Source organism: Lepisosteus platostomus, chromosome 15 (genome assembly GCF_059453375.1).
Source record: "Lepisosteus platostomus isolate fLepPlt1 chromosome 15, fLepPlt1.hap1, whole genome shotgun sequence".
NCBI classification, from domain to species: Eukaryota; Metazoa; Chordata; class Actinopteri; order Semionotiformes; family Lepisosteidae; genus Lepisosteus; species Lepisosteus platostomus.
The window spans coordinates 19,113,942-19,129,513 of NC_142625.1; the positions used below are offsets into that span (position 1 = coordinate 19,113,942).

At 39.5% G+C, this 15,572-nt stretch overlaps 1 protein-coding gene across 2 annotated transcripts in view; it reads left to right on the forward strand.

Annotated features, from left to right (window-relative positions):
• Window positions 1-15,572, forward strand: part of cass4 (Cas scaffold protein family member 4) — a 24,840-nt gene continuing 9,268 nt past the window's right edge. Inside the window, exons 1-2 of one of the 2 annotated variants that reach the window (XM_088608346.1) lie at window positions 1-306; window positions 13,937-14,386. In XM_088608346.1, coding sequence (XP_088464472.1) covers window positions 301-306; window positions 13,937-14,386 — 456 coding nt within the window. In that variant the 5' untranslated portion in view covers window positions 1-300. Of the gene's footprint in view, window positions 307-10,037; window positions 10,270-13,936; window positions 14,387-15,572 lie in introns of those variants that run through there. The other variant, XM_088608345.1, reaches the window with a different exon arrangement.

Sequence of the window (15,572 nt, forward strand, 5' to 3'; positions counted from 1 at the left end):
ATACAGCCAGCCAATAAGGAAACAGGAATATGAATTTGTCACTACAATATTTGTGTTTGCTCCGCCCCTGGTTGTGCTCTGTTCAGTCTCAGTGACAAGGCTGTGTGTGTGTGAGTGTGTGTGTGTGAGAGAGTGGGAGCTGGAGGCAGAGGTCTTGTTTAATGCATTTCGTTTCTTCAGTTGCTGTCAGTCATGAGAAAGAATATCGGGGTCTTGGGGGCAACGCTGAGAGATTGAGTCAGAGGCTCTGCTGGATGGGTTGCATTCCTCAGTGGACAGCGAGGACTAGGAGTTTTGGAAATGGAGGTAAGTTAAATACTTATAATACTTAAGTGAGCTCTCTTCAAAATTGAAGGTTCGGTCATTTTAACCTTCCTGCTCTTTGGTTCTGAGATTTATTAGTGAGGAGGGAAGGGAACTTTCTTTGGCTATTTGCCACAACACCTGTGTTGATGTGAAGCGAATGGTACAGTGAATTATTTATTTATCATGGGTTTGTTCAATGTGGTCAGATCGGGCATTTACAGAATCAGCTGCCTCACACAACACACACACAGACCCCCCTGTTTGCTATGTAACTGGATAGCCATGGTAAAAGAGATGAGAACTAAGCTTTTTGATCTCAGCAATGTGTTGCTTTGATGAAGTGGGAAATGGAGCCTTTAGTGACAACGAGAACAGAAATCATAGAACCTGGGTGCTCTTTAGGGTGTTTGTAAGTGCTATGAAAAACTGACACTGACAGAATGCATCTGAGGTGTATTTTGTATTGCTGAAGGATTAGGTCAAACACTTCTCCTTTATTTGGAGTACTATGCTGAAGACCTATGCTTTTTATTTAGTGTCAGATAAAAATCCCATGCCATGCTTAAAAACTAAACTGTTAAGTAATTTATGAAAAGGCACATTCCAAATTCTTCTGTAACATTTCCCAAAACTCACATTTTTTTTCACTGGAAATTATTTGTTTTTACTTTTGCAGTGGAAGAATGTGTATTTCGAAAGTTTGTTTTGATAACATGCTTTGGATAAAATATGCTGAATGATCAAAAGCTAACAAAAAATTAAAAGGAAAATATTATATATGAATGTGTATGTCTGAGCAGGAAAGTCACAGCCCTGCAGACTAGCTCAGTAAAAATTGTAATTAAACTATGCATGGGGGCAAACTTCTGGACATCTGCCATGACACTGGAAAAGGGTTTTGAGTTGGGCAGGGTTTCTGTCTGTTCTGCACAGAAAGGAGTGCGGTACCAAAGACATTGCACAGTAAATGAGCACAGCAGACTCTCCTGAGAGTCAGGGGTGTGATCAATCATAGCTGTATCTACCCGCCTTTGGGAGGAAACTGTTTTGAATGTTTGTCAATGTCTTTGGAAGTGACAGTTTCAGATTACAAGATTAAATCAATAACTAAAGTGGATTTGAGAATTTGGGAAATCTTTTATTTTTCAAGGTAGCCCACTTTTACATTGTAATACTTCTGCCATGGCTCCACAGGTTTATAGATGACGTTGTAAATAAAATGATGCTGGTTTTGTCCCTGAGATGTTCCTCCACACTACTAGAACTTTGTTATTGCTTAATTGTTTTATTTGGAGTATATTATGCACTCAATCCGTGTGCAGAAGTGTGTTGTTAGGTTCAAGAATCGCACAAGTGGAAAATTGCCCCCTGACATCACGTACTGCTGGATTCAACTTGATTCACAGATGTGCTTAACATGATGCACAAGTTACCATTTTTTCAGTCCGTACACAGTGTGTAACAATATTGCCTTTCTGGTCGCGAATTCTTCAGAGACAAACTTTGCCCATTTTTGGTCCTGGTGACTATTTTCAGATATTGATCCATTTGAAACAAGGAAGGAAGCTCTCAGAGGTTGGAAGTTCAGTAGTGCCAAAGTTCCAGTGGTGGATCAGCTAAAGAACCAATGAATGGAATATTATTACAACGACACTTATAGCCTTATTAAATGGCAGAAGAAGTCTGTGGATATGCAAGGAGACTATGCTGAAAAATATAGGTCTTCCCCATCTGCAGGGTGTATTCCCAAGTGTATTTTTGGTTGGTTATTTACTAAATCAGTATTACACTAAATTTCCCAGTGTCTGGGAAGTACATGGATAGTGTAATCATCATCATTAAGACTTTCATTGCTCTAATAAATAACCAAAAGCCAATCTTAACAGAAATACCACACAGATTCATACTAGAATATCTAAATCTGAATCCAATCTACCTGTATTCATAGAACATCTTTCCCAGAAAATGAATCAATTTCTGTCTCGAAAGAAGTCTCCACTCTTGTCTCTTGTGTGCACATACATACTTACTTGTTTTTGTCTTCCTAAATGCTCCTTTATCCCAGCTGGGGTTGTCTTGTCACGCTGCTTGTTCTCAGCAGATTTGATATCACTGGAATTTGTGTGGAATTTGGGGAAAGCAACATGGTTCCCAGCTGGCAAGTAAATGCTCTGAAAATTGCCATAATGATTTTTTTAACTTGTTGTTTTCTCATGGAACATTTACAGATGATTAAAAAAAACGTATTGTTTGATCCACACTTAATTTGCATTTTACATTAATGTACAAATTAAACTTCTACTTTCCTCAAAAAACTAAAATAAAAGCTTAGTTTTGTTCTAGTTGACGTAAGAAGTATTTTTTGGTTGGAAATTCAACTCTAGTGCATCTTATACTGTATTGCTTTTCTTTATTTGTATTATAAAGTGATTCAAAAGTGAAATTTGCTAGATTTAATTTAATCTTGCGAATTCTAGAATATTTGACTGTTTCCTACAGTAGAGATTCTAAGCCCCTTTTAAAAAAAGTTTATGACATGTTGGTGACTAGATTCGGTTTCAAAATGAGGGGTAGATTCAATCCAGGATACTGAGGGTTGTGATTATTAAAAGATTTATACAGTAGGTGTTGATAAAAGCATGAAAAAGTAATTATAAACAGCCAATGAACAGAAATTCAGAATAAATTTGGAAAAAATATAGTTGGTAGTGTTGTAGGATTCTAAAGGTTTGTGTAACTTTTTAGTCTTAGAAAGTCATCTACCATGCTCAGGTGAGGCAACCTTTTCACTGCTGCTGAAATACTGTATATCATTCCAAATCTGTCTTCTGCCTCATAAGATCACAGCATATTTTCCTCCTTCATCCAATTTGTTTTCACAAAATAGTTGGGGAACTATCCACTGTTTTAACACTGCATGACAGACACTGTGTCACCTTTTAAATTGTGTCTTTGCATCAGTAATCCTGTCATGTATGTACAACAGGACATATTCTCTTGTCCTTTTCGCAAGACAACCTTTAAGGAGAAGGAGAAACAAAGTTCTAACTTCTTTATCTTATTCACATTCAAATATTTATCAGGATATATGGCTACAATAACCGTCACAGTGAGAAACGTTGCTCATTGCTCAGACTATATCTAGTAGGGAAATTACTGTACTTATGATTGTGTGTGCATTTTTTGGAAGAAAAACATCTATTTTTGAAAATGAGAAGTGAAAGAAGTCTTTGAAGTCATCACCATGTTTGGGTGAACATTCCACTGTCACTGAAATGTATCATTCCAAATCTGTCTTCTGCCCCATAAAGGCACAGCACGCTGTGAGCATATTCTACTCTTCCCATCAAAGCTGAGCATATTCTCCTCCTCCTTGGTTAAGGAGAACATTAACAAAAACATCTCTCTTGTTTGTCATTATCAAGCCTCATAACAAGTGGGTTTCAACAGAATACAGCACCAAATTGAATGAACGCAAAGTAACTTATTTTTTTTAGTAGACTGATTGCTTGTCTATCATATTTGTCAGCAGTGAGGCAACGTGACCTAATATAAAACCTGTCTTTGAAGCATTCAACTCTACAAATTGCTCAAATGATTGGCTTATTCTTCCGTTTTTTAAATTCCATGGCATGGCACAACAGCACACTGTGTAACATCTTTCCTAAACTTGGACATAGGCTCACAAGAAACGTACAAAGCTTGGCACACCTGGGTTTTTGAGCTTTCACAAAATAGGTTCTATATACCTAGAAATTTGAGAGGGATAAAGAACCTGATGTATTTGTGTGCGTGCTGTGGAGAGTCACTGCAGGAATGGTTTGCTGGGGGTGGTTAGGAGACTGCTAAGCAAAAAGCAGCACACAATGGCAAAGGCAGGAAATCTGCTTTTAGATAGACCCACAGAGTGATAAGCCCCTGCACTGCACTCTTTGAACTGCACTGAGGTCAAAGAACTGGGTTGTCGTACCTTGTCCACTAGGGTTTTCAAGCTGCCAGGCTGTCCACCACTAAGCTATCCTTGTTTTAGTCTGCATGCATTGTGCACTTGCATTCACTGTGTTGGACCAATCATTCATATAGACAATTTTCTCAGTTGCTCTGAACAACAGCAGAATGTTAAGCAAGGCTTTTTCAAATGGACTTTCTCCAGTTTTTGATCATTTTTAGTGCAATAAACATCTTCTAAATTTGAAGTAAAACTGCAATAAAACATCATATAGTTTCTTTTTTAGAAATAAAAGGTTATGGGTCTATTTTAGTTTTTAATTTAACTTGTTTAGTAAAATAACAGTGCAAAAAACACAGATATCGTAATGATTGTTCCTTTTTCGATGGCCTACCCAGGTAGAAAACAATCATGCAATTCAAAGTGACAAACATTTCTCTAGAAAGACCTTTCTCTTCACTACATTTCTGTCTCTCAGCTGTTGGATATATTTTTATTTTGTTTCACTCATCAGTAGTTATTCTGTAAAGCATATATAGTGATTCAAAAGATCAGGACAGGAAATCAGAGTTCAGGGCTACTGTGATAAAAATTAATTTAATATTTTTTGCACTATTATCTTCTTTATCTGTGATATTTTGCAACATGGCCTGCTATACCAAACCCTTTAAAAGATATTTTGCACTCACTGGCACCACTTCTGCTTTTTACTTTGTGTTTTAGATGAATGGATCAGGATCTTATTGGCACTACTCTTGTATTTACTTTATACAATACACAGCAAAGCTTAAGTGGAAAGGATTATAATTGTATGTATTTTTTGCTGGAGCAGGTAATGTGTTCAACTGAACCCAGTAACAAACCAGCCTTCATCATTCAATTATAGAAAGCAGATGCAGAACTTCTTGGCCAATCAATTTTCTTCCTTCCTGATAGTTAGCACTACTGTAGAAACATTCAGAAACTGTATACTGGGAAATATCAGAAACATATATTATCTTTTAAGTATGCAGAAAATGTATTTACATTTAACATGAGAAGAACATACATTTTTCTCCCTCTTATTAAGTTCACTGAGGTTCTGTTCCAGATAATGATTGTGATGTTTAATTTAAACTTAAAAAACACCTAAGTAAAGCATGTGTGCAATTCACAAATTGGGATAAATTAGATCAAAGCTTCTGAAATTGCCAGTAAACCTGTTTTTCAAGTAAAATCTGTGAAAGCCCGTAGGGACAGACATAGATAAATTCCAAGTTAAATTAAAATCAATAAGTTCAATAAAATCAATAATAAATTATAAGAATAAGATGTAATTCAACCATCATACGTTATTGCAACGTATCTGAGTTAATGTGCTGATTATGGGTTGTGGTGAAATTTCAGAGCAGTAAGGACTATTCAGGGGAGTTGGATAGAGCCTGATATTACTTTTTCATGTGTTTGGTTAGGGTAGTTTGATTCTAGAAAGGTCCATGTCTCGGCTGCACTCAGCCTTTATCACTACATTGGTGGCTTGGGACACCGCTATTGACAAAGTTGTTCAGATGATGTGATGTTTTGTGTTCTTTGTCTTTTTCTTCCTTTCTCCTTTGTCTTTTGACTAAAACACTGCTATGTACTGTGAATTGTGGAACTGTGGAAGTGTCTGTGGTCTGTTTTGTTTTGTAATTGCTTCTGTGTTTCCTTCCATGAGGGCCTGGAGTTTTAATAAAAACAAAAAAACTGTCAAAAAAATAAGTGATACTGTTAGGAGCAGAGTTTCTAACCATCCTTACTAATCTTGCTTTTACCAGTGAAAGAAAAGAGCATGTTTCTTTTTAAGATGCTGCTGGATGGGTACAGATTATTGTTATTGGTGCCAGTGTAGAACAGTTACAGAGCTCTTCTGCAAATGCAAAACCAAGCCCTAAGGATTTGAGATGTTGCTCAGGAAAAAAACATGGCCAGCTGGTTAGATTACAGCTTAATGGGAATCCTAACTTCACCCTGTACTGAGGATGGGTAAAGATTCTTTGCAACGACTGTGGGAAATTCTGCATTTCAATTTGCAGGTCATTGTATACTTCCTGTTCATGAACTGGACTTATACACAAAATAATCTACATAGGAATTTGTGGTTCACTTGGTGGTGACCCACCACAGACAGTTTAAATATTTGTATGATTCCATCCCGTGTGAAACATGCTGCCTATGAATAATTATGAGCACTGTTGTTCCTGTCCTAGCCAGGATAGGATTTCAGGTAATGTCTATGATGCGGTCTGCTTTATACAGGGCTTCAGGATGATAATGTCTGAAATACCATACTGATACAAATATTGGCTCTGAAATAGATTGTACAAATGTTTGGGCCTGGGAATTATGTCTTCTAGACTTTATCTTTACTCATTACTATCATTAATAATTCTTTGTTGTAGCTGTATAATCACTAAGGCACATAGAGCAAGGACATACAGTTTGTCCGCTATTGACATATACAGCACTCACCTGAGTCATGGGGGATCTCAGGGATGGTTGACTTTTTGTAAGCCCAGAGTGGAATTTAACCCAGGCATAAGGGTCTACTACGTCTACTCTTACAGTGTCTTGGGATCTTCAATTACCTAGTAGTCAGCACCTCGGTTTAACAATTCATCCAAAACATGTCACTTCCTACAATGCAGTGTCTCTTAGCCGTCTCCATGGTGCTCCGTTTGTTTTGGAAATTCTGACTTGGGGGAAAGAGTACTGGTCAAGCAATACAACGTACAGGAAAACGTTTCTTATTATTATATTTCTGTGTAACTTGCAAAGGTGGAGCCCTGCAAAATAATCAGAATGCATATACGTTAGCTAATCATAAACTATGATTAAGCTGTTGTTTCTGACAACTGTTTCCGACGTCTGTTATCAGCAACTTAACTTGCACAGTCATCCGAAGAAGTCATAGAGACATCCGTTTTTCTAAGTTACAAAATACAAGGCTGTATTAGGCAACATCCCAGTCTATTCTCAGTTTCTTTAAACTTGGCTTTAAGGTATCTGTGCATGACTCTATGATAGAGTCAAGGGCTTCTTCTCTCATTTATAATCAGTCCACTCACAATTATCTTTATGTGGTATAGAGGACAAGCTGATTAGTAGTTCTGGATGGGATACAGTCGTGAACAATGATTTCTCTTGCTTTAAAAATCGAGAACACCCGTTAATCCATTTTAAACATAAGCAATGCCATACAGGTAGATGCAGATGAAGATTGCTCCCAACCCTCTTTGTTGAAGATGTACTCTTGCTGTAGTGGGTACCTGCCTACCTATGCTTTGGCAATGCTTTGTGATAGGGCATTTTTGGCTGAATGTGACTAATGCACTTTTGCTTGTGACTGTGATCTCCTGACTGCTCTTTGTCAATGATGCTTCCTGCTGCTATTGACCTTCAGACATGAGATCTTCTGCTTCTAGGTCTAAGTGCAGCCAAAGATTGGGCGGATGCTAAGATACCTTTAAATCACACTGGGTCGGATTGATTGGCACAAATTGTTCACATCAAAAGAAGTACATTCAGACACGTTAAACTCAAACCGTGAGCTTGAGCAGATGCTTTTTGTCATTCCCTTCTTTCAGGTTTTTTTCCAGTGCTCTCTATCATTTTTTGGGGGTGAGCTCCCATTCTGTGTATTTGGCCGGTGCATTTCATATGTCTTCTTTCCCCCCTCCCCTCACTTAAACTTAGAAGGACTTTATCTTTCTACAAGGAGCTTCGTTTGTGTTGCTGGGTACAGTAAAAACCACATCTTCGAGTATACAAAAACAAATCCCTTATACACGTAGCAGAAAAACAGATCTCAAACAGATATTGAAAAAAACACCCATCACGCATGTTTCTCATGTTGCTCCTCAAAAGGGGTAGAAGCCAGTGGTTTTCTGATTTAGACCATCCCTTCCATCTGGAATGGTGACCAGGAGAAAATACAGTAAGAGAGTACAGAAGAGGCACTTAGCCGAGCAAGGAAGTGAAATGCTCTATGCCGAAATTAATCATGATGTACCTAGGTTTGTATGCACGTAGAGGGACATGGAGAGTAGGAGATACAGAGAGGAAAGCAGAACGAGGGGACAGCAGCTGGTGGAGCCAGCTGTCAAAGACTGATCCAAACAGGCAGGCATGTGCAAGAATCTCAGAGCCCCTGCAGCTGAGCTCCCCTCCAGAAGAGGCCTTTCAGTTCAAAATTAAAAAGCTAAACACATCGTTAGCAGAGTGTTTGGATCTTTAAAAAGAGCACATATAGCAAACTAAATATGTCATATAACCAAAGTTATACAACATAGAAAACTAGATGTACAACAAACTATTTAATTAAGCAAAGTACATTCCTTATGTAGCACCCTGGATGTGTTAGATGTTCCTTATAAGAAACTTTACAGATCAAAGACACACAAAATATTTTTGTTCATCTAAAATGTTTGCAAATTAGAAGCAGATGGAATTGTCGCTTGAGGGGAGGGACTCAATTAGCTTTGAGTTCCAGACTACTGAGGAGGTGGGCCCAGAAACTGTGCACTATGGCACAAAAACAAAGATGTGTTGTCTGTTTTTGAACATATTTGTGGCCACAATCCCTTGTTTTAAAACCTACCATTCTAGTAGGAAATGATAATGAAAGAGTGCAACAAACAACGCATGCAAAAGGTATGAGTGCATTGTTCCAAGGCAAGAGTTTGTCTTCAAGAGATTTATAATCATTTGTGAGAAAGAAAAGCAAAAACTGACTCAAGTGTCCTGCTCTGTAATATCAGGCAAAAGTTACAATTATACTGACAGATCAAACATTTATGGTACACTCGGCAAACAACATAGTGATCTGCTATTGTAATCTGGTATGAAACTCTTACTTTTTGATTTTATCCCTTATACATTTTCTGTTAATCTTGTTTTAATACAGTTATTAAGAATAGAATAAGAAAGAGTTCTTAATTCTTTAAAAATCACAAAAATATTGTAGGGTTTTGTTGATTTTGCAGATTCTCGAAAGCTCGAGCAATCTTAACAGTCAAACGCATCTTCAAACAGCACAGCCTGGGTTCAGTTTACAGGGAGGGAATATAAGCTGTTTTTGTGTTGGCTTAAAACCTTAAAAAATGGTGTTCTCAAAGCAATTTCTCATAAAATCACAATTATTTTTGAGGCTTCACAGATTAGTTGATACTGCAAATACAAACATGTCATTGATTTAACTATTTCCAGCAAATATACCGAGATTTGATGCAAAGGGTACCTGGAGGTAAAGCTTTTATTTAAAATGTATATTTTTATTTATAAATGTAGCCTTACTGTGCTAGGAGATCGAGCATGTTTTGGTGTTCTAGGCAGGAACGGCTAATAATTTCTGCGTTGTGTTGAGGCCAGTCGGCTCTCCTGAAGGACCGCGCTGTAGCTCGTTCTTCTCAAGAGGAAGCGCCCTGGCCTAGGTGAGGCTGACAGGAGGGCAGCAGAGGTGAGCCAGGGAAATGTTTCAGAGGGTGCTTGTTTATCTGAAGGAATACAAGGGTGTGGAATTTGCTGGAAAGCACTAGGGGATTGCGGGCCTGCCGCTGGCAGTATGCAGAGCCTGTGCTGTGAAGGGCAGGCTGGCTTGAGCCCGACAGGTGCGGAGGGAGGGAGGGAGGAAGGCCGGAGGGTGAAAGGGCCCTTTGTTTTAGAGGAGTCACCACAGCGAGAGAGTAGCGCCATGTAAGGCAGCCCTGCCAGGCCGGGGTTATCAGCTGAGGAGGCCTGTACCATCTCCACACGGCTCTGTCCTGCGAAACAAACAAAACAGCTGAAGGCGGAGAGTGGAGCAGAAACACAAGGGGCTGCCGAGCAGCAGCAGCAGCAAGGACAGCCGCCGCCCCTGCCCACCGCTCGCCAGACCAGTCCCAGCTCTCCAGCTAAATGCCCCCTGGCACTGCCCCGGCTCTCACTCCACGTCAGCCATGTTCAAGCCAGTGAAGTGGGAAAGCTGGTTGGACTCCTTATTGACCAAGAGGATCAAGGTAAAAGCTGAGACTGCTGAGCCAGTTTGGTTGTTGTGCAGTAGGACATAGTTTTGTTGCACAGAGTCGAAGGAGTGGGGACGGGTTGAGAGGAATGCTGTTCATTCCGCAGTGCTGGTTTGCTGATGACTAAATTCGTTTTCGCTTTTGTAAAACAAAACAAACAGATTTGTGACAAACTGGAATTAACTCCTTTTTTGGTTTGCTCCACTTGCACTGAATGGTAACATGGTTCCTTGTCTTGCTGGGTGTTCAGTTATAAAGCACTGTTACAACAACAGGGTTCCCAAATGGAGCATCATATCCAGATTATTTCTGTTTTATGTCAATCCAAGAAGCACATTTCAACTAACAAAAAAGAAAGGTGCTTCTTACCAGATGTGTGGTTGATATCATATCTATGATCAATTTCGTGTGTCTATTTCTGTGCTCGAGGCAGTGGTTTAGAAGAATTGTGGCTATACAATGTGGTAGGAGCTGTTAGAGTGTGGATAATTACAGCAAATGTCCTAATCAGTATTATCGTTTTTAACAGTTATATATTTCCATTTCCTTGTATAAATTTGAAATGCCAATAGCATACTGCTTTGAACATGTTTTGCAAACTGACAAAAAGGTGACATGTTGTTTTAATTAGGCAGGGTAGTACATTTTAAAAATGTGACCCATAACATAAAGCTCTCTGTAGATATTTAAAAGTACAAACAGCAGCGCAAATGAAAAATTACGCATTGGTTTATTTTGTTTCACTTACTCTTTTTTAATTATGAAGTATTATCAGTCACTTTCTATTCTGTGATAGTTATCATGTTTCTCAATCCGACACAAAGCAGTTAATGTACGATAGTGTAATTCACTTAACTGTGTAATTTGTGTCTTTTGTTTGGTTATACTTTCATTTAGCGATTGCAAAGCCTTAATATGCATACTAAAATATCAAGAATCCATCATGCATGGCTAAAGCATGAAAATAATCTATCTTTTGTCAAACTTGTAATTAAACATTAGAATGGATGTTTATCGACAGTCTACTATATTACAGGCTATAAATAGCTTTTTGAACCGGAGTTTGCATACCCTAATCCACTGCATTCCCTTTTTACTGTATTTTCACTTTTCTGTGATTTACCTCTCACGGGTAGGAATTGATTTGCCTGTGGTCGAACAACTGAAAATCTGTGTGAAAAAGCTCAGCGTCTGTAATGAAAGAAGCCCTATAACCAATGTACATCTTAAGCACAATAGTTGCTAGATCCGAAACATTCCTCTAGAGCCAGCCAGCCTTCCCCCAGACCCACCTGTTAAACATACTGTTATGCCAAGCTAATTTGGAAACTTCAGTGCTGCTATTATTGGGACGAAGACAGACTGGAGTGTATGCTAGCCAATTCTGATCCTGGGCTGCTGACATCAGCTGCAATGTGTCTGCTGGGAGCTTTGTCTCCTGCAGTTTTGTTTAAAAATGGCATCGGCCGTATATGGAAAATTAGTATATGGTGAATGTTTTATTATTCTTCTAGTACATTACAGCATATGTTGGCTACGTTTCTGCTCCAGGTGCTTTAGGTTATGTAAAAATACAAGTGGCACCAAAAATATACTTGCCAATATCTCAGAGGCGTAACATGTAGATATAATAAGTATTTCCTCAGGAAGAATGTTCATATGGATACTGATCTTGCAACTACTTCCCGATAGAGTAAAGAAGGTAGATGTGTAGTTCAATCTCTCTGATTTGATACCAAAAAGTTGAAAGGGCTTGTTTATATTTGAGTTATTTTCTAATACTCATCGATAGGAATTCATTTGCCTGTGGTCGAACAACTGTGTGAAAAAGTTCGCCGTCTGTAAAGCCCTATAACCAATGTACATCTTAAGCTGAAAATAATACTCATAAATGTTAATAATAAGAATTAAAAACTAAACATATGCAAAGATGTTATGAAGAACCTGGAATTTCCTTTATCCACAGCACTGGAACTGTGTGTTATACTGCTCTTCACTATAAACTACAGTTGTGAGGCTGAAGTATTGACAGAGTAGGTCTCACTGTCATACAGTCTTTTATCATGAACAAGCTTCCCACTGGAAATCTCGGCAGAAGTCTGGGTTACAGGCATTTTAACTGTGCAACAGCAAAGCAATGCCTAAATACACCTATTCCAATTATCATAGGCCAACAAAATTAGTGACTGTCAGACTGACAGCCTCTTCAGTCAGCTCACAGTGTTCCAATGCTCAGGACCTCAGGAACACACAATCCTACCCTGCATACTCACATTTCTCCAGCCCAATGATGCTAGCAAGACAACTGGAGCCGCCTGATTAATCTTTATTCATGACACTGTTTTAATCAAATTTACCTTTATTATCCCAAAGTGAACTTGTCTTGCACATCAGGAGCTCATATCACATATCTACATATACCATATATGAAAATAATACAATACAGCAACAGTACAAAACAACATATAACAACATTGCTCAGTCAGAACTCAATTCAGTAATCATAACATTAAAAATAGACATTTAGCTGGTAAAGATTCTAAAGCAACAACAATAAGAAGAGGATCCCTGTCTGCAAAGTCTTTTCCTCATTCAACAATTAAATACTTTTAGATATAAATGAAATAAATGTTCTCTTAGTCTTATATTCTGAAAAGAGTTTAGTGCAATCTGTATGAGAAAAAAATATCTACCAATGAAACAATGACATAATTTAAATTAGTAACACTTCATTGTCGTTTTGAGATAAAAAAGTAATCCTTGATTGGTAGATATTTTTTTTAATTTAGGCTCTAATCATTTAAAAATCTGTGACCCCGCTGTTCTGTGTACTTACAACCTGGGGGTTTCAAGGTCAGTCCTTTTAATCTTACTGATAAGTTTTAAAATGAGCTTAATGGAGCCTAGAAATATTTGCATATTGATTAATTTTGTAGATAAGATCTTCAAGTATTGTATGTTTGTATGTATCAAGATGTTTGTGAGAACTAATTCAATTATAACCAAAAACCTCATCCTGAGAAGCAGTGTGGAACAAGCATGTTTTGAGAGAGTAGGCGATACATCCAAAGAGTCTGTGTTATCATACACAAGTCACTGAGGAGTGCAGTACAATCTGACAGCTTTACCACTAACCACTATTTCTCTGCAGTCTAAATTTCATTTTTATTCAATTTGTATAAAAGAGCTTTTTACATAAGATGCTAGTAGTTTGTGAAAGGTTATTTGAAGAGTGATTACCAAAGTGATTAAAATCTTTTTAAAAACCTTATGTTGTAAAATACATTTCAGTATTTGGTATTTCAGTGAAAGAGAAGTGAGTGATCACATTGATCCAAATGTCATGTTTTTAACACTGTCTTCTTTTGGAATGAAAAAATAACCCTTAGGACTTCGCATTTTTCAACTGTAGGCAAATTCATTTTCCATAAATCATGAGGAAAGCAATTCTGCTTTCTCTTATTTTTGAAGCTTTAGCTTAGGATGGTTTTCACAGCGTGTTTTAAGTCAAAGCACTTTGCTAGCTTTTCCCAATGGTTGCTGTGCTGCAGCTGTTCCTCAGACTACATCAGTAGGTTGAAGACATTTCGCAATCGCTGCACTCACTGTTCACTACGCTAAGGGGGCTGACGTCAGGGCTGTCCTTCTGCTTCTTCCCCAGAATCTGCTGGCCAAGGCTCTCTACGACAATGTGGCCGAGTGTTCCGACGAGCTGGCGTTCCGGAAGGGCGACATCCTGATGGTGCTTGAGCAGAACGTGGCCGGCAGCCATGGCTGGTGGAAGTGCTCTTTGCACGGGCAGCAGGGGCTCGCTCCCGCCAATCGGCTCCACCTCCTGCCCCCCTCTCAGGCCGAGGTCCTGCCCGGTGGGTCGGAAGTGGGCTGCCTGACCGCCTGCGCCGACGGTCCCCCCGCCCTGGATACACTGCTCAGCCGCAGCCCCCAGAACATCTACCAGATCCCTTCTGCCCCGCGTCAGGCCTCCAGCCCAGCCTACGAGATCATGGACAGCGTCTACAAAGTGCCCTCTACCCCGCAGCAAGCTGCCCGAGGCCTCTCGCCCTCCCCGAGCAGGAAACCCTCCGAGAGGCCAGGGGACTCTCCCAGCAAGGTAAGGCTCAGCCTAAGTGGATGACATCCCAGCCACAATTTGGCACAAGGAGTCCCAGCTACTAGGCACCCACATTGCATGGGTATTCGATAGAATTTAACAGTGAGGTCAATAAAAAGGTGTGGTCTTATCATACAAAAACATGATCACAATCTCAACTTAATTGACTTGCATCGTACAGGATAGCATGGTGGCACAGTGGTTAGCGTTGCTGTGGCCCTGGGTTGAATTCTGGACTTGAGGCACTATCTGTGTGAATTTAGGATGTTCTCTCCATGTTGTTCCTATGGTTCCTATAATGGTAGGTTAATTTGTTCCTGAGAAAAATTGGCCCTGGTGTGAGTGAGCGTGTCTGCGTTTGTGTCTGTGTGTGGGCCATGAGATGGGCTGGCATCCTGTCCAGAGTGTATCCTGCCTTGCACCCATCGCTTAGTGGGTAAAACCGCTAGAAAATGGTTGGATAGTACATTGCATGAGTATAAATTTTTCATTAGAAAAAACAAAACATTTTTAATTGGCATTTAATATTGGCCAGACTTTTTAACCCACCAAAACAAAATGTTCATTAATCTCGTCTTGATCTGTTGTGACTTTATTACAAACGGTCAATGACAAGGCTTTTCGCCGATTGTCTCCTTCCCCCCTCTTGGGTGTTTGGGTGCTTTGGTTTCTCATTGTGCACATCTGACGAACTGGCGAGACAGGGCAGCAGTGTGCACTGATGAGGGGAGAGCAGACAGGAGACAAGATGGTGCCCTCCGAAGCCCCTGCTGCTAAAAGCGTTTACAGATGGGATGGAGGGGCTCTCCACTGGGACAGGCATGTACTGGTTTACCTTTTATGAGCCTGTAAAATATTAGTTTACGACCGGGATCAGACATTGCTGACTGCAAACAGGGGCACTGCTACCATACCTCAATGGAAGAAGTGACCTGCTATGTGTGTGTGTGTGGAGGGGGCGGCTGCCCACAGTAACCACTTCCCCATCCTTCTAATGAAGAAACCTGGTTTCCCTTTACAGAAGCTATTTTACTCACAGCAATGAGAGAGCCAGGGAGCATGGCTTCCATTATAGATGATTAGTGAATCTGGTTAATTGGCCAAATCCAGACATGTTAAAAGCTTGCGGCATGTGATAGTTCTTAAATACTACCAAAAAATGCATTAAGTGGAAACTTTCACAAAT